General features: G+C 51.3%; 4 protein-coding genes across 4 annotated transcripts; 2 read left to right on the forward strand and 2 right to left on the reverse strand.

Moving 5' to 3' along the window:
• Positions 1-596: 596 nt before the first annotated feature.
• Positions 597-3,253, forward strand: N0V89_012582 (uncharacterized protein; the record flags this gene model as incomplete). The annotated part of the gene is given in 2 exon segments (XM_056221303.1): positions 597-3,137; positions 3,152-3,253. 2 exon segments carry the CDS (start codon positions 597-599, stop codon positions 3,251-3,253), a joined length of 2,643 nt encoding a protein of 880 aa, XP_056065290.1.
• A 2,323-nt stretch (positions 3,254-5,576) lies between these two features.
• On the reverse strand, positions 5,577-6,849 carry N0V89_012583 (uncharacterized protein; the record flags this gene model as incomplete). Its single annotated transcript, XM_056221304.1, has 2 exons — positions 5,577-6,780; positions 6,845-6,849. The coding sequence occupies 2 exons, from the start codon at positions 6,847-6,849 to the stop codon at positions 5,577-5,579; spliced, it is 1,209 nt and encodes a 402-aa protein (XP_056065291.1).
• A 1,236-nt stretch (positions 6,850-8,085) lies between these two features.
• On the reverse strand, positions 8,086-9,003 carry PMM1 (Phosphomannomutase 1; the record flags this gene model as incomplete). Its single annotated transcript, XM_056221305.1, has 2 exons — positions 8,086-8,850; positions 8,902-9,003. 2 exons carry the CDS (start codon positions 9,001-9,003, stop codon positions 8,086-8,088), a joined length of 867 nt encoding a protein of 288 aa, XP_056065292.1.
• A 5,669-nt stretch (positions 9,004-14,672) lies between these two features.
• On the forward strand, positions 14,673-15,494 carry N0V89_012585 (uncharacterized protein; the record flags this gene model as incomplete). Its single annotated transcript, XM_056221306.1, has 2 exons — positions 14,673-14,676; positions 14,794-15,494. The coding sequence occupies 2 exons, from the start codon at positions 14,673-14,675 to the stop codon at positions 15,492-15,494; spliced, it is 705 nt and encodes a 234-aa protein (XP_056065293.1).
• Between the last annotated feature and the right edge of the window lie 3,779 nt (positions 15,495-19,273).

Below are 19,273 nucleotides of genomic sequence, written 5' to 3' on the forward strand. Positions count from 1 at the left end.
TCACGGCCAGATTGTATGTGCAGGGATGCGCTGGCGGTCCTCCAAGTGCTCGAGCCAATCAGTGATCATGCTGCACCCTCTCACCTAGCAGCCGCTGGGTGGGGCTGGGATGTCGGACTCCTCAATAGTAGGAGCGGTGAAGCCTGATGGCAGTCGGTCGTTCAAGTGCTTGATCTGACACTGAGGGATAGTTGAGGTGCATAGATTGTTTACTGGTGTTTGATGTTCAAGGAGGCTGGTTCGGGACTAAAGGCGGGTGGCTTCCGTCGATCGCCTAGACGCTGCCTTGCTTGGTCGGCTTGGGGCTTTACACGTCAGAACACATGCTGAGCCCACCGACAGCGAACGACAGACACCGCCCACATACACCGTACAGCAGCTAATACTCCCGACCGCTTCCCATCCGCTGCCCACCGCACCGCACACGCTGAAAGTAGATGTCTGGCCTGCCCCGTTGATAGGCGCGCCCGTCTCCGCACATGTCCAAACGAGCCCAATAGCACAGCCTGGCAGCCGCGCTTGTGCACCACGAACACGCACCACAACTTCGTCTCGCTGCGGCACAGCTGGCCTGCTGAGCAGTTCCGACATACACCATGCTAAGCTCGTCCGAATCGTCGCGACGGCGCAAGAAGGATCCGGAAGGGGAGCGCAAAAGCCCCAAGTCCAAGGACCGCGACCGCGAGAAGGACAAGGACAGGGAGCGTCACAGGAGCAGCAAGTCCTCGAGGTCGTCGGGCAGCACCCGCAAGCCCCGCTCCAACCCTTCCAAGGAGGACGTCACTGAGCTGGGCGAGCGTCCCCGTCCCTCGTCCACGTCGGCTCCCAAATCGCACAAAATGGCAGTCGTGCCGGAGATGGAGCGCAGGAGCTCAATGGGCACCAGCTCGCTGAACGGCTCGCGGACGAGCCTGGGGTATCCCACATTGTCGAGGACGCACGCCAAGGAGAACATTTACAAGCGCGAAGGGCCCGTTGATCGGACATCTTCGCCATTCACGCCTGAGCCCACCGATGTCGACGACGAGCAGAAGGAGAATAAGTCACCACCTGCGCCGACGCGGGCACCTCCCAGCCCACCGGTCACCGCCAGCAATGGCGCAGATCTCAGGAAGACGGCCAGTAGGAACAGCATGCGGAGGAATGCTGATGAGCTACATAGAGAGATGGCATCAGGCAGGCAAAGTGTCGACAGCGGCACCCGCTTGACGCCTGATCCACGGACTGGGGCGGCGTCACGCTCGAGCATCAGAGATGCAGACATCGACAGCACGGAATTCACATCGACGACCAGCAGCCAGCCCAGCACTGTACGCGCAAAGTCCCCGAAAGCCCCTCCGACAAGAGCACCACCAGCGCCACCCAAAGCTCCACCACCACGATTGAAGACAGCCAGCCCTTCAAATGCGCGAGCATCAGGAACAGCACCGTCAACGACCGTAAGAGCACGCTCGCGTCAGGCCTCCGAAGTCACGCAGTCGACTGGTTCCGACTTCACGTCAGTGCTGCCAGAACGTCAACCATCCCGCAGAGTGGACCCGTCACCCACCAATTCTGAAGTCTCGCCCGATTCTGTGATGGACTCCTCACCGCGCACACCAACGCAGCATTCAGCCATTCCCACCGTCCTTTCAGCGAAGAAGGTGCCTGAGAGACCTTTCGTTGAGATCATTACTGACCCCCTCTCCCGCACTCAGTCAGTAGACTCTGCCTATAATGAATCTCCTCTCACGCCGCCTCCCCCTCCGCCACCACCAGCCATGATGGATCCACCCAGAGTGGATTATCTGCTCCAAAATGGAGGTCTGAAGCAGCCAGTCCCTCGCACTCTACTAGCCGCGATGGATGGCACACCAGTACCTGCTTATTCTCAGTACATGTCGCCCCGTGTGTCCGGACCGCAAACACATGACGCTCGAACGTTCTTCAATCCACTGCAAAAACTGCTGGACGACTACAATGCAGTCATGGACACCAGCGGTTCGTTGGCGGTCGCTACAGGCTACCGTTCTATAGCCCGTCGTCTGCTCGACCGGCTCGAAGCAGTCTTTGCGCGCAACATATCGTCAGAAGAGTGTCCGTGCATCATGTGTCTCGACAAACCAATTCACGAAGACCAAGCTGGCGTAAATTGGGGCGAAATCCTCGAACTGGTATCTGGACGATGTGACCTCCCTCCATGGCCGCCTGTATCTGCAGCTCCATCAAATGGCCTTGGTATCGCTGACCTAGAGCCACCCTGCCAACGTATTGATGTCGATGTGCCGGAGCAATACCGCGAACACTACCAACAGCAATCCCGCAAGACCAAAACCGCAGTCCAGTCCTGGCTGTCTAACCAACAGGAAGCGATTCCCGAAGACGCCGACGACGAAACGCTGACCTTCGCCATGCTCACTCGTCTAGACCAGACGCAACGCCCGCTGTTCTATGCCGTGCTTTGGGGCATGGACATCATGCCTCATCCTCGCGCTACAAAAGACAGCAGACCTACACCACCGTACATCACGAAAGCCGCCTTGGCACTACAAAGACTGTACAGACTCTACTCTCCGCCTCGCGACCAACTAGTCGTCATGTACATGCTCCGCAACCCCGACACGCATAACACCCTCGCGACCCTCTCGGCCGTCACAAAGCACGAGTGGGAAATCCTCGTCTCGGGCCGCTTCGACGGCTTCCTCTGGTCCGGCGCCGAACCCTCGCCTTCGGCGTCGCGCACGCCCTCGGGTGAAGTCCCGACGCTTAACGGCCCGCAGCGCTTTGCGTCGCCATTTGGCGCGCCGATGATGAGTCCGCGGCCGGGATCTGCACGCCCGGGCAGCGCAAGACCAGGTACCGCTGGCCCTGCCCCCGTGCAAATCGACGAAGAGACGGAAATCGCGGTCCTCGCTGAGGTAGAGCGTGAGATCTACCTCGGCATGGAAGCCATGGAAGATGCGTTCGAAGCGCTGCACGTTGCGGCTGAGAATGTGCGAAGGCGCATGCGGGAGCGTGGGGCTGCGCTGTCTATGGTTGCGCAGGCGAGGAGGCCGGCGGATATTGAGGTGCGGATGGGGACGCCGGCGAGTGTGGTTGAGCAGGAGGGGTTGGGGGATGAAAGGAGTGAGATTGGGCCTGATGATAGTGCGAGTAATGTTAGTCATAATAGGAGGAGGAGGGGGCATCGGAGGGAGAGGAGGTGCAGACGCCGGCGACGGTGGAGGAGGATGGTGGGAGTAGTTTGGCGGAGAGGGTGAGGAGGAAGTATTAAGTGGAAGGGGTGGGTGGGTATTGAGTAAGTGGAAGGGGGCGTTTTGGCTGGTTGTGGGGTTTTGTATCTTTTTTCTTTGGGGGAAAGGGATTTGGAGGATCAAAGTTGGTGGTGATTATGAACATGTGATATGAGGAGTATGGATACCCACGCTGATGTTTTCTATCAAGTGTAGTTTAGCATATGAATGTTTGTTCGTTTTTGGAAACTTGGGTTGGTCTACACCGGTTTTGAGCTGTGGGGAAGCAGGGGTGCGGTGTGTCATGTCCACATTGACACTGTAATCTTTAGCCCGTATGGGGAGGTGGTGGGTTAGGGCTCACTCATCTGTTTGAATGTGACCATTCCACCGGGTGGACTTCTCCTCGGGGATATAATTTGCAGTGCGATTCTTCACTACAATCTTTAGCGTGGACGGGGAGGCGTTGATCCCTCGAGCATGAGCCTATTTAGATTGACCGGTTCAGCCCTATTCTTGCACTGCAGAATTAGCGTAGGCGAGGAGCTAAGGTCGGAAATCCCCTAATGAAGTACACTTTTCATTGCAATCCGTATTTCACTGCAATCTTTAGCCCCGACGAGTAGGTATGACTGCCTTAGGCAGCAAGGCTGCCGCACTAATCAGGATTTCTAGCTACGTGGCTCAGGTGAACTTCATTTCACTGCAATTCTTAGCACCCACGAAGAGGTCACTGCAATCTTTAGCCCCGACGAGCAGGTATGACTGCTTCAGGCAACAACACACTTTCACTGCAATCTTTAGCCCCGCCGGGGAGGTGGTGGGTTAGGGTTTTATCAATGTGGGTGAGGCGAAGTCAAGTGGTGCGTCACGACACTGCAATTCTTAGCCCTGACGAAGAGGTGTGACGACTCAGACGACGATAGGAGTTCAATTTCAATTGTAGTTAAGCATATGAATGTTGTGAGCTACTGGAAATTGGGTTAACGCACCATTGGTTTTGAGATGTGGAATTAGAGGGTGGATGTAAGTGGGAAAATGGTCAGGCATATTTTTTCTTTTTAGTGTTCGCTTCAGGAAGCAGGGGGGTTTTCAACTTTCACTGCAATCTTTAGCCCCGACGAGCAGGTATGCGTGCCTCAGGCAGAAAGGCTGCCGCACTAATCAGGAAGGTGAACTGCACCGCAATCCTTAGCCCGACGCCCGAGGGGGCCATCATGTCCTTTTTGTACAGTGTGTTCAAGGTTTCCTACACTGCAATCTTTAGCGCCAACGAGGAGGTAGGCGAACTTTCAGCAACCCTCCCACGAGATCCCAATGATGCCTGTTGGCTTCCCGCAACGTCTGCCTCCATCGAAAAGCTTGCCAGCCATAAACCTGGAAAATTTGGTAGCGGGGAGGTGCGAAGCAAGTTCTAGAAGGTGGAAAAGGCGAAGATGGCTAGGGAGGCAGCAGCTTTATAAGTATATTTCTTTCTGCCAAATCTTATGATAACAAGCAAAGATATGATGCGAGTAGATATGTAAAAAAGTACGAATATCTACGCTAAGTCTACTTCGGGAAATTTTTGGTTATATCATAGTATGTGAGGCCTCGTTCCTTTCCGTTTTTAGCATCGTGGACAGCTCACCGAGGGCGACACTGCAATCTTTAGCCCCGACGAGGAGGTGTAGGTTAGCGTCAGACTAGGATGGAAAGATGGGTATGGGATGGGCTCAGCGAATAGGGGGGGAAGAGATGGCTTGCTTCACTGCAATTTGTAGCGTGGACGAGGAGGTGGTGGATAAGTACTTGTCCAGAATTTTCGCGCCCAATCATCTCAGCCTGCACTGCATTCTTAGCCTTGACGAGGAGGTGATTATGCCTCGAGCAAGAGCCTATCTGGGTTGACCGGGTATGGAGTGAGGCTGAGCTGAGAGGACTACATCACCCAAGCCCCCAATTGCACTGCAATCTTTAGCCCCGACGAGGAGGTGTTGATGCCTTAGGCATCAATTAGCCGACAAGGCCATTGGAGACCAGGCTAGGGCTGTCGCAAGAGCAGGTGTTGACCGGAAAACTGCCCACAACTCAGCCTTGCATGGCATCCCGGCTCTAGGCAGCAGTACCTTTGCGCAGGGACTGTGATCACAGTACAATTTAATGCCTCGACGCATATTGGCCTGCTTTAGCCGGAGAGCTGGCAACCAATGTAGTTCGAGCTGGTAGGCTCATACGCGCTGCCATGAGCATATAGGCTCTGTGATGTGCTCGCGATGTGCTATAATTCAGAACAGAACGTTATGTGCATCCTGGCTGGGTTGCCCTGTTGGCTACCCGTCGCATTGTACTCCAATGCCCTTATGAACACCACGATTACTGCAGCTACCCCGGTATCTCAGAGTGCCATAATCCCCTCGGTATCCATTCTTCCTGACGCTTATCCCTCCCCGGAAGTGCATGCATGCAGGTAAGATAATGCAGCGACGTCTCGCTCAACTCTTCGCTCGAAAATGGATCCACCGATACAAGCAGCTTTGGTCTTCCGTCCACAATCCAAAAATCCTGTTTCGGGTGACCGTTCTGGACTGCCACACGTAGTAGTCTTGCCCAATGTTTCCAGTGCTCGACAGCTAGTCCTGAGGCTGCTTTCATTGCTGCTATTAGTTCCGAAACGCGGATGCCGTCTTCGTTTCGCACGTTGATGATATGGAGGGCTTTGCGCACTCGTGGCTTGTTCATCATTGGGATCCAGGTGCTGACGTTGAGGGAGATGACTGGTGGCTGCGTGAGGAATTGGGTGGCGAGGTAGTTCATAGCCGCTGGAGGCAACGAGTCCCAAGTCGACCCACTGTCCGTGGGGCATGGAGGTTGGAGACTGATTTCATATAGACCATTGATAGTTTCAAATGCATCTTGAAATAAGTTCGCAAAATACGGATTCAACCTGAACTGCGTGACATCGACCCACTTCGGCACATAGACGCGCCTACAGTGATAATGGAGATTCACATCGATGTCGACTCCCATCAACTGCTCGGAGGAGAAAACTTGGGGTGCATAAACCTGGCGGGAAGTTGCATTCGATGCCATGGTTATTCGTCCCGGGAAGCAGACTGTTTTGATGATGTTTGGCCTGTCGGACATTTGGAAGCGGTCCATGCTTCGATATATGCCGTCGCGATCCCATGGCAGATTTAGCTCGAGTTCCGCTAAAAGGTCGTCGAACTCTTCGGTCGTGGCAGGCAGCCAGTTATTGAGCTGTTCGGGAATTCGATCACCAAATTTGACGGGCGGGCAGGGGTAGGCATGAGCGAAATCATTGGCTACGCTGGATGGTCGCATGATATAAAGAGCTACATCTCTCCACTCATGAGAGACACTCAAAGCGATGAGGTGTACCGAGCTGTTGGCGTGGCGGAGTCTCTTTTCCAGGAGTTCTGCGATTCTGAAAACGCGGTTGCTGGCTGAGCCGACATTGAAATCGGAGCTTGCCTCAGCCATAAGTGGCGACGATGGGATGTCATGTTTAATTGGAGTTATCTCGTATGAATCAATGCGAGTGTTAATCAGTTGGAGCCACACACGTCTAGATTCTTCCAAACGTTCTCGCTCGGCGTCTGAGGTCGCCGGGATATCTTCTGGTTGCAAACACCATGGCACTTCTCCTTTCGCGAATTCGGTAGGAGTCATGTATTGAAAGTCGCCTATTTTGTCCATAGTGCCGTTGCAGATTCAACTCGCCTGATGCCGGTTTCTGGGTCGAGAGCTATTTTGTAGGTGGTTGGCTGCAGGTACGAGCTGATCGCTTTTCGGAAATATATCGACGCCTAACTAAGACGCAAGAATGACAGAAGAGGCTAAGTTGGGCGGTAGTATTTCAGAAGTCGTGGGATTTCGAACGTTCTGTAATGGTTTCAACGCTCGAGAAACTACGCCGCAATCTCTAGTGCTAGCAAGGAACTGTTGCTTGTCGCTGCCTGAACGACCAACACGCTCACTGGTGGGGCTGCTGGACATGGGTCGCTTGCCTACTCCCGCTCGATAGGCCAACTCACGAGTGCGATTGCACCTGATGAGGGCATTTTGGGTTAGGGTTTGGTATGTAATATCTGAGGTCCTTGTCTTTCAAGTCGTGTCCCCGCAGTCTGACGTATTGCTGCCCCTGTAATAAAATGAACCACAAGATTTTTGTTTCGATGATGTTTTCGAATATGGGTGCGGTCGCAGTATCCTCTCTCTCTGTCTCTCTCTGTGTCTCTCTCTGTCTCTCTACCTCTCTACCTCACTCCCTCTCACATGCAGTTGAATCGCATTGCACCCCGACAGGATGAAAACCTCATTAACAAAGGACGTGTGTAACTCTCACTGTAACGTTCCGCCCCAATGAGTACGAGTTTTAGCGCTGAGCTTTCGCATGCAACTGCGGGCCGACCATGGTCACATACAAGAACAGAGCTATGCTGGTTTCTACAAAGGGATTGTAGGGGCGACAAGGCTAACCTGTGTATGGTGTTTCGTTTCTTCCGAGGTTGCACTGCAAACTAGCGAGGATGAGGAATGTTGATGCCTTAGGTAGATGCAGGGAAGTCATCGCTTGGCGAAATCATTTGTTTTCGACACTGCAATCTTAGCATGGGCGAGGAGGTGCTATCAGCCTAGACAGATGTCAACACGTCCCAACGATTCGTTCTTGAGACCCTTTGTAATTCGTGTTCTCTCGAGCCGTGAGCTAGGATGCGGATCTCTGCATTTGGGAAGGCGGATGGTGGTTTATGCTATGCTGCATTCATTTGGTATCCGGAAATCTAGCGAACCGCTCTATGGAAATCATCACCATGATGCACGTATCGCTCTCCCCACACCACTACAGGCTCGCCGGAAAATCTGTCCTTCAAGAGAAGAATAGCTCCTTCAACTGCCTGTACGTATCCTCAGGATCCTTCACCGCGTGTCCAATCGTCCTGGGATCGCTGTAGATTTCCCAGTCGTTTCCGCCCTCGTACGCCTTATCTCCAAAGAAGTGAATAACCTTGTACTCGACGCCATCCTCCCTCTCCTTATCGGCCTCGATGTGACGCAGGCAGTATGTCTTGTCCCAGCCAGTGGGGAAGACGTCGAACGAGATCTGGCCGCCGACGGAGTAGGTGAGGCCGAGGTCGGGGAATGCCTCCTTAAGCTTGGAGATCATGGTTGTGCGGATGTTGTTGGCCTTGTCGTATTTCTCGTACTCGTTGCGCTCGTCGCCGGACGCGTTACGGCCGATGGGGGAGACGTTGATCATGCCGTTGCGGAACTCGATGAAAGTACCGCGCTTGATGGGAATGTCGAGGTCGGCGATGTAGTGGAGGATCCTAGACGCCTTTATATCAGCCTCATTCTCCCTCATATAACAACGTAAGACTGAAACATACCACTTCACCAGTTGCTTATACTTCTCCTCGCCGATCCAGCCAATGAAGCTTGTGCTCGCAAGCTCCTGGCCCAACCGGTACGCTGTGAGACCGTTTTCGGAAAAGCAGAAGTCGAAGAGCGTAGTAACATCGACGGTGCCGCCAAGCTGCTCTTGCTGCTTGACAAGGTTGGATCCGCCTACGTAACCGATGGCGACCTTGTGGCGGAGTTCAGAGAGCAGTTGAAGCATCTCCGGCTTCGCAAGCTGGACTTGGTCTTAGTGTACATTCGAGGAGTTGGTGATGTATCGTCGCACCTTCCTCGCTTTGGAGAGCGTCTCGTCAACATCGAAGAGCAGGACCGTGTTCTTGATCGGGCGATCCCTGAGCGGGGGGTAGATGGACGCTGCGGCAGCCATTGTCTCTGTCCTTTCTGATTCTGCGTGCGGAATTGGATGCGAAAGACTCCGCTGAGCTAGGAAGACACGTATGAATTAAGTGATTTGCGATTGAACAAGGAGCGGATAGTTGGCGGCGGCCAAGGGATATATTTGTGTGTTTTGGAGGGGCAGCTGCAGGCGGTGAGGGTTTCCGCGTGGGGTCGCGTCAACTAGCCTGATTGGTCCAAGCCTGGACCCTGAGTCGGACCATCGAGAACCGTGGCGGCGACTAAACACCTCCATGTGTCCTCTTGGTCATCGATTCGATATTGACAGATGGCAACAGTTGCGTGTATTGGGGCGGTGTTGTTTCAGGATAATGTTGACGCGCGTGGTAAAGGAAATTGAGATGACGGAAATGGAATGGCTTCCGCCTTTGTCTTTGATGACATGCTAGGAATTCATTGACACATTACTGTCGATTGACACAAGAGCAGGGTATATCAAGGACAATCGCCAGTGTTTCCCTCAGATGTGTGCCACGAGTCTTCCTAGCTAATATGGAATGCGACATGAGGGCTTATCACGGCGCATCCGATAATTGAGTTCTGGAAATAGCCTTTACTCGTGTTTCCTTTCCAACACGAGCTGCTCAAGGGCTCCATTAGGATTCACATGAGATGAAGGAGAAGCCCAGAACAATGAAAACGCAAGACTGGACGTGAAACGAACGAATGGGAGATGACCTTTCCCATGGCAAACCTACTGTACCGCCGATCACCCAGCCAGATATTCGCAAACAACTACAATAAGTGCGATAAGGGAACCGACATGCACGAATGTTGCAGTATCGCCGAAGCCGGATTTTATAGCTTGATAAAACGGGAACCCTACAGGTCCATGGTGACGGAAGGGAGACACAACCGTCAACGACAACATCCAGACTACATGAGCCGTGCAGAGCTAACAACAGTTATCCTATTGTCTTCTTCGACACTATTTCGCTAACCACAATATATAAGGTTCTGGGTTCTCGACTAACATGAAAATGATATCTAATGTCATGTGCTCAACTCTACTATTGCATAATTTGATAGGTTCAACAATGCAGCTCTCAGCCGCGTTGTTGACCATCACCGCTCTTGTATGGAAAGTGAAAAGTATCAAAGGGTAATAATTGCTTTGCTTTAATATATATAATCGGCCCTGTCAGCGTTACACTCACCGATACACTTCCATCAACCTTCATCAAAACGATAGGGAATATGAGCTTTCTTAAGTCCTGGTTCTGTTTCGGAGGAACTCTGCTCGCTAAAGATGCTAACACCACGGGCCACGATATGGTGAACGAAGTAGTGGGTCCTATACCTGGTGCACACGACTTCGTCATCTGGTTGAAGTCCTTCCGTGGTGGGAAGAAGGCCCGCACGACCAATTCTGCCTCGAGCGGTCATCGCGGGACTAATGGCTTGGAACGTTCTCGACGCTAAGGAGTAGCAATTGGCATGCTCATTCTCATTCGCTCATTGATGTATCATACTTCGGGACTTGAGGGAGAGGAATCAAGAGTGACTCCTTGGACATGACCATTGGGCATATTCTGAGAACCAAACTGCCACCATTTCCGCACTGCCACCACAAGGTAAAAGCGAAATGTAAAGCTTCTAAACATTGTGATAGCTACACCAAGTAAACAATAGCTTTTCCCTCAAGCACCCCTCTACTCGAAACTATTTTTTATGCGTTGTGATCACACAGTGCTCTTCGGGCACTCGCTAGAAGGCAACCTATCACGTTTCGGGTACAAAATCTTGCGGTGTTAGATCCAAGTTGACATAGACGGTCGCAGTATGCAACCCCTTTTATTATCTTTCTTTTGCTTTGGCGCGTCCTCACAAACTAAGCAGAAACATCATCGCCAAGGAACAATGGGCCAAATAACGCCCACACGTGCACCAGTCTTTGGTCGTATACCTAGGTAGTCCGGCCGATGTGAATCTAGTCGCTTCGTCTATTGCTACCACGCAGCTCGCGAACAGAAAAAGCCAGGTGGCCTATCTACATCCCCCGTTTCGAAGTAGACAGATTCTGGAATCTGTCTACATGAGAGCGCCGGTCCATCTACTCCGTCGGGCGACGCTACTATCGCCACCATGCACATATTGGCCTGCATTAGCATGGGTCTTTGGGCTGCTCAGAAACTCAATGCAGAGCAGGAGCAATCTTCATCCACACTATGGAAGAAAACTCATTGTACTGTAGGCTTATACTTCTACTAGCTTTACACGATGCAAATCGGAGTATACTACGATATCCTCACGCTAGAGCTCACTCACAGGGTAGCTCTTACTTCTAGAGATCCATATGCTCTGTCATTAACTTCAAGTAATACGTATGCACTTCTAACCATGCATGTTGGTCTCATTCCGGCATCACCGATCATGTTTTTCGGGCACTGCATGATGCTTCGAGTCAGGCCCGTTATACACTAGACGATATGGATACTTTCACCAAAACTAATCACACACGCGAAAGGGTCACGCATACGCCAGCCGCAATCAGGCGCCGAGGCCATGCTACTGCTTTGATAACACCAATTTCCCTTGATGCACCCTGCACGATCACACCCTGAGCCCCTCAACCCAAGAGTGCAACCATGGGCTTCCGCCAGAAACTCAAACGCCTCTTGCGCATCAGTCGACGTGGAAATCATGGTTGCAAGCCTTCCTCACCACCGCGCTCTCCGACTCGTATTCTGGAGGCTTTCTACGAACACCCTAATGAGCCTATCCAACCTGAGCGCAACCGCCTTACTAGACCATATCTTCGCACCCAATCTGCCGATATACAGGAACCCCTCGAGTTCACCTATAAGTCTTACACCACATCATCTGGGGTGGTGATTCCGCCCGACTTCAGCTACGATCGCCCGAAGAAAGTCTACCAGGTGTCTGGACTCTCATCGACCAATGAGTGGGTTGCAGACATGGAATTTAGCGACGACGAGGTCACGAATATGCGCGAGGAGATGAGGGCCGAGGCGTCTAATGGAGAAGACGAAGCTTCTACAGTCTTGGACTACTCTTCTATCGCTTTGAGCCGCATCACTGAGGTTGCTAGCGAGGACAACTGCTCACTTCGCACCGTCTCGCCTCTCCCTTTACCAGAGACACCCGCTGAAGGCAGCAACACCCATCTTCCAGCACGTCGTAGGGTTCGTATTCTGGCGGGTAGGGCTATGCGTAGGGTGCGCGGAATTCGGATAATGGTCGTTGGTGACAGGCGCTTTCGCATCGTTCGGATCATCAATGGGGGCGAGGCATTTTCAGATGATGAGCCACCTCGTTCAGGACGTCTATAGTTGTATCCGTTCGGAGAGTGCCTCAGACGGTTGGGACAAGTCGCTAATGGCCTCTCAAGGTTACAAGGCAATGGCATGCATGACTTGTCTTGTAAAGATTGTTGTAATGATTAGGATTGATTGATACAATCACAGCTCACAGGGGTAGTAATGCAAATATTCAGCTGGCGCACACAGTACACAATAAGACATTTCGCATACAACTTCTTATCTCGAAACCAACAACTAAAACAGATCAGGCGTGAACAGAACTATGTGCCCACGAGTGTAAGTAATGCTGGTGAAACGTCGATGAGTGATTTTCCTCAATATGGTTGTAACATCGTGGAGATGCTGTGATACCTCGCCCAGCCGCCTCAACATCAGTAGGACAACACCTATCATGCCATACATAGAGATCGTCAACACGATTTAATTGCCTGTTCAGAGATTTGAGATGTTTTAACATGATTCCATATGATAATGGGCAATATTTCACCATCATGCATAGACATGCTCTATTTCATGAAATTTCACTGATGCTCCTTCGTACATATGGTGAACAGCATATCTTTCCCTTGGCTCATCGCTTAGTTTACAACTGCACACAGAAACACAACTCCACTCCGCTCAGCTTCAAAACGTTGAGCCCCATTACTTTCCAGCACTTTCCCAGGTCATCTGATCAATATGGGGTTCATCGCGATGTTCAAGTATCGCACCTATAAGTCCACTGCTCAGTATGGTCACCTGCCCAATCCGGCGAACATCATTGGCAGGACTGCGCTTATGCCGGCCCATGATACACGGGAACAACCCACTTTCGGCGGTGCCAACCTGGCAACAGTACAGACGCCGATCTCGCAACCATCTTTCGGGCATGGGCCGTCCACCCGGTCAGCGTATGGAGTTCTGGAGACTGCGACGGACGTAATGAAGCAAGATGAGCAAAACGGTCGAGGTTCAGCCCAGGGCCATTTCGCCGGTTTCCGTGCTCCTTACAAGAATGGTTGCGGGAAAGGCCATGCTGAGCAGGCGGACAATCTTCCCCTTCAACGCTCACATGCAATTCGTCGAAAGCCCCTACCACCAATTCATCGAAAACCTCTGCCAGTAATCCGTCGAAAGCCTCTACCCTCCGCGCGGGTCGCATTGAATGAGGGTCCTGAAATTGAGCGCTCAGACACGCCTTTCTCATATATGTTGCCCACCGAACCTCTACCGTTCTCGACCAACATTGCATTTGAGCAGCCGCAACTAAAGCGTACCGGTGCAGTACGTCGGAAGAGGGTCTTGAATTATTCTGAGCCCGAATTGCAGAAGTATCCGCACATTCGTCCCCTACGGCCAGCTTCCCCAGAGCGGAGTTATGAAGAGATCAGGTTCGCGCGTGCGGCGACACTGGCGCGTTTGGAGGGCGTCAGGAAGTCTAGATTCCTGGAACATCTTTGAGCTACTCGGGCATGGAGAGCAGGCTCACGAATTGTCTGAGGCCAAATTAATAGCTTCAAGCACTTGAGTACGGGATGGATGGCGATGTAGTAATGCCTAATACGGAATGTACAGGGTACTGAAAGTTCCAGCAATAGAAAGCACCAGATTTGGCAATCATGATCTCGGTTTAACGATCTACGTTCTGAGAGTGATTGATCCCAAAGGGTGTTAGCTATATTTATATGCAATAAAACTTATCTAATTCAAGTCTTTCTTTCTAGGTGATGCAGATTTCTTTCTAGATGATGCAGATTGAATACGAGGATAGTGATCTAATCTCTTTTGTCCATCACCATCAGGCTTTAGGATAGACCAACATAAGGCCCAGCTTTTCTGAAAATCCAACCTATTGACTTAATGCTGCAAGCGCTTATCTCCGTCATACTTGAACAAGTATTAGGCGGATTTTGTGAGTGTAAGACCATTGCGAGCGTTCGTCTTCCCAAGCTAAAGTGTCACCGCAAGACAGCATCACGGCTATGCGACGCGAGACACAGGCCAGTCACTGTGAGTCGACGCTGAAACCTTCGGCATATGTTCTAGATGACAATAGAACCCTCAACGTTCTATAAGTACACCTTGTGCGTTCACAAGAGGTCTGTAGTCGCCCGTACTTCCACTATAATAAGACTCTCCAGCATTGTATATACACAATTCAATTTCTGCACGCATTATGCCTACGCGAAGCGAGCGTTGGTCCCTGTTACACCTTCCAACACCAACACCCACACCCACACCCCTATATACGATTCTTCGAGATGGACCATAACATCACCCAAACGCAGAGTTGTATTCGCAACCGCAACAACGAAATCCATCGTTCAAACAGCTTGTTTTGCAATCTTCGACTAGACAACAACCCTTGATCTCAAACATGGGTTTCCTCTCAAAGGTCAAGTCTGCGTTCGGATCGAAGACTGACCGCACCAAATCCAAGAACAACAAGGCTTCGCATGTTGCTAGAGCCAATCATGCTGATAGTACTCGCTCCCCAGGCATCCGCGAGGTGATTCCACGTGCTCACGGCAATGTTCGTATCAATCAGCCGACTCGTAAAGATCCGCCTGTCCAGCGCGCTTGGTCTGTGTGGTCTGCATCTCCGAAAACTGGCAAGAAGTTTTATCGAGGCGATGATTTTGTAGCTCGAGATCACGCCGATAATGAGACGCCACTTCGTTCTGGTGTTCCCGGAGCTCCAGGCGAGTATCTGGACCTCTGGCCGAACTTCGATGGCCATCATGTTTCAGATACCATAGGTACCCAAGAAATGGGCATGTCTCTAGACGAGGTGAGCGAGGCGAACAATGTCGAGTCAGACACGGCACCAACTTTCGGTCTTTTCGCTCCTCGAGAGGGTGGGTACCGGGTAGGCCACGTTGAAGAGCTTGAGAGCTTCGAGCTGAAGCGGTCTAACGCGGTTCGCGAGAAGACTTCACCATCCAAGACGCATGCCAGACATGCCAATGCAGACCGCTCTCGACCTGAACCCTCTGCTCGTCCCTTGTCCTGGATGATGCCTGTGGGCCAGCCTTTGCCATCTTTCGAGGAGGTTATAGCACATGGGCAGCAGGCTGAGTGTTTCCTTGCTGCTGACGGAGAGTTGGAGTTCATCCGACCTGAGTCGGGGAAGCCATGCCCAATCCGCAAGGAAACGATGCGGAAGGCGGCTCTGGCGCGGTTAGAAGGTCGTCGTTAGGCCAGCCATGGGTGCTGCTTAGGAACGAAGCATACCATTAGCAGAGATTCACTTCCATGATTCCAGTTCTCGTAGCATTGCAAATTAGTTTCTATACATTCCAAACCATTTTCTTTCTAAAGCCCACTTCCCCCCTTATCCTCCTCCCTCACTGTGCAAAGAACCTATTCTTGTGACTCTTCCCGCCCGGAACATCATTCACGAATCTCTCCTTACTCTTCAAATTGCCATACCCATCCAACTTCCTCCTATACTCCTGCTCTTCCCTTCCTGCTCTCTCTACCGCTTTTCTAGTCGTCGTTAACAGCGTACGCTGTGTAGATACTGGCAGGCTAGCCAACATTTGCGCGTCGGAGCTACGTATCGTGGTGCGGTGCGATTTGGACCCAATGTGAGGCGTTAAAGAGTTGGATGAAGGTTGATGATGTGTAGTTAAAGAATGAGAAGGCTCGTCTTCTGAATCGGAGGTTGGTGGTGTCGGTGAAAGCCTGGTTTTCGGCGATGGTATCGAGGTCTTCACTGTGACCGGATCCGGTATCATTGCGCAATTACCATGAACCTTTCGTGAAGTGTGCATATGAGTTGATGTCGCAGGCGATGGCGTTCTTCGATGCCGATGTTTGGACGTGTGTGGGCCTTCTGGTTTCCTCGATATAGTCTTGCCTGATGGTAGACGGATCCTAGTGCCGTCTTTGGACGGTAAGCTGGAATCGTTGTCCGAGTCTTCGGTATTACTAGAGGTGGATTCTGGTTCTGGACATGGGTAGCCGGTGTCTTCAATTGAGAACTCCATTGAGACCATAGTGGAGTCATATTGCTCATGGAATAGTTCGCTCATGTTGCTAGCAGTCGTCTGAGCCGTAGTTGTTGTGTTTTTTGTTGTGCTTAGCATGTGTGTAGTTGTATTTGTAGCAGTAGTAGTTGTTCCGCCGACCATTAGCTGTTGGATCGGTTGAGATAGTTCAAGTTCTCTTGGTTCGGTGTAAAGGCAATTCGATGGGTGCCTTCGATGTGAAATTGGTGCTTTGGAATGACTTGAATCTTTCTCTTTCCGAACATTATATATACCTCAGGCATTCGGGCTTTCGTAGAAGCCAAGCATGTGCATGGGATGAATCATTCGAGACTTGACCAATTCGAGACTAGTGTGAATGAGTCGAAATTGCTTGCGATGGCGGTGTTACCATGTGGCAGTGCAAACACAGAACATAAAGTTCTAACAACATGCATGACTACTTACTCTTTGGGTTATTTGGTCTTTCCCCACATTCTCGAACCGCTCGTCGAGACTCAACGCACTTTTCAAAATTCGCCAGCTTCACTCAGAGAAAATGGTGGTAACTTGGGTCTCGTCGTTTTCCCCTTCATTTTAAAGTCGCCACAAAGCCGTTATGTAAAATTTCTGTAGAACTTCTACTGTAACCCACGTCCGTAAGTGATGCAGAACTCAAGTTTCGTAAGATACCACCTTCTGCAGACAACCAAGTGCGCAATCTCGGCGGACTCCTCCCCAGAGCTAGAAATTGCAGTGTTACGAGGCAATGCGATGCGATTCGATGCGATGCGACTCAATGCGAGCTATTGCGAGTCTTCACAGGGAATGAGCCTCAGCAGCTACCGTTATGGCACATGGCCGGATCACATCGCTCAGAGCGTCTTCGTACCAACCTCACAACTATGTCTCTTCCCCTACGTTGTAGATTCCCCCATCTCTTACACTGCTCGTCTAAGTTGAGATTGCATTGCAGGGACGTGTATTTTTGCGGACATTGAAGGCACCCTTCTTATCTCGACCAGTTCTTCAGCCTTGTCAGTAGAAAATGAAGCTCTTCGTCCGCGCTAGAGATTGCAGTGCAAAGGAAATGATTCGTTGTACTAGTTTTGGAAAAAGTCTGGAAACCTCAGCCTCGTCGCCTTCCTCAGCTGTAAACGAGATCACTGTAAAGGCAGTAACGGGGTTACACTTCATGACCATAACCTCAGCTTCACACCCCTTCAACGAAGAACTGATATGCTACACTCTAGTTTCTTTCTACGCCAGAGCCTGACACGAAAACTTTCGAGATGCCTAGAGTCACGTGTCAGCCTTGTCACCAGGGCTCCACGTAGCCCCGCTTTCTTCTTTTATACCATAACCCTATCATCCGGTCCTGAAGACCCTGGGCCCCCTAGCTCCCTCGTCTACGCCAAAATTGCAGTGAAAATCGAACAGACCGCCATACTCGAGCCCACCACTACCATTGAATCGCCCAACAACCAATTTATTGGATTATGTGAAGGAGGATATGCGCTGCTTAAGCACATAGCGACTGCATTGAAGGTGCAAACAGATGATATTTGGGTGTGTGCCCTGGCAGTTGATAAGCTGACAGGTGAAGAACGGCGGTGAGATGCGGTAAAAGGTGTAGTCAGCTAGGGAAGGCAGAGGCTAGCACGTGATCCTCGGATCTCCTTGCCAGCATCGAAGTCCTCGTCTGCGCTAGACATTGCAGTGAAGGGCCCAACTGAAATACCATACACAGTAGGCAGCTAAACTATTCGCTGTCATCCTCTGGCTGGGCGTTGAGTTTTCGAGCGGGGGGATGTTATCCCGTTGGAGAAGGCCGCAGAACCGGTGAACACCCTGGTCCACATCCTCGTTGTCGACCTCCTCGCCCGGGCTAAAGATTGCAGTGAAGTACTTCATCAGCCAGTATTATCGCGTGGGGAAGCGAACCTTATCCGCCTACTCGTCCGCACTAAAGTTTACAGTGCTGCGGCTGCATGAATATTAAGTCAACGCGCCGTGCCATAGCTTGGGGTTCTTTACATACCCAACACCAACACATATGAGCTTCTATCCCTTCTTTTACTTGCTACCACCACCATCTTCTACCTCACCTTTTACCATCACCCTCGTTCCCCACCCTCATCCTACCCCTTTTAAAATGCCACTCACGGGGAACAATGCTATTGACAAGCATCGCATTTACCTCATCTTAAGCTGTCCACCAACATAAACATAGTGTTGACGTTCAGGTGGCAGCATTGTCTCCCCCAGGTTTTATTCATGTTCAGCGTCGTCAGGCTCCTCATACAGGCTAGAAAATGCAGTACTGAACATGCTTCTGGTATGGGGCTTCAGCCAGTCACATGACGGCAGATCGGGGGTGCACGTGAACGCTCATGTGCATGTCAGCCTTCTCGACCTCCTCGCAGGCGCTAAGGTTGCAGTGAAATGGCTAAGTGTGACATGCACGTTCTATCCCCATGCATTCAGCCTCAGCCTTGTCGACCTCCTCGTCCGGGCTAGAGATTGCAATGAAGAACTTCAGCAGCGTATTACCGCGCAGTCCCCTAACACAGTATCGTCTATCTAGCCGAACATCCTCATCATAAATTACCCACCCCCATGAGGTTGTTACCCAATCACGTGACAGTTTTTCTCCCACGACCGACACCAAAAGTCACATATACTCCAAATTCTGATACCAATTCCAAGCTGACTAAAACTTGCTCGCATTTTAAAGTAGTTCAAGTCCCAGTGCGCGAAGGCTTAGAATGCGATTCCGCCTCTAAGATAATATAGATAGAAGGGTGGGATACGCGTGGATGTAAGAGTAAAGTCTAGCATGTGAGACTTTTGATAATATCTATACCTAAATCGACTCATTTGCAAATGTCGTCCGAAATGGGGAGAAACAACGCAAACCAGAACGCCCATATACGCCGCCCGCTCCCGCACCTCAAACGCCTCAAAATGCGCGATCCTGGTATTCGCTTTCGCCATACAACGCCAT

This window comes from Didymosphaeria variabile (genome assembly GCF_027946475.1).
Source record: "Didymosphaeria variabile strain IMI 356815 chromosome Unknown scaffold_10, whole genome shotgun sequence".
Taxonomy (NCBI): Eukaryota; Fungi; Ascomycota; class Dothideomycetes; order Pleosporales; family Didymosphaeriaceae; genus Didymosphaeria; species Didymosphaeria variabile.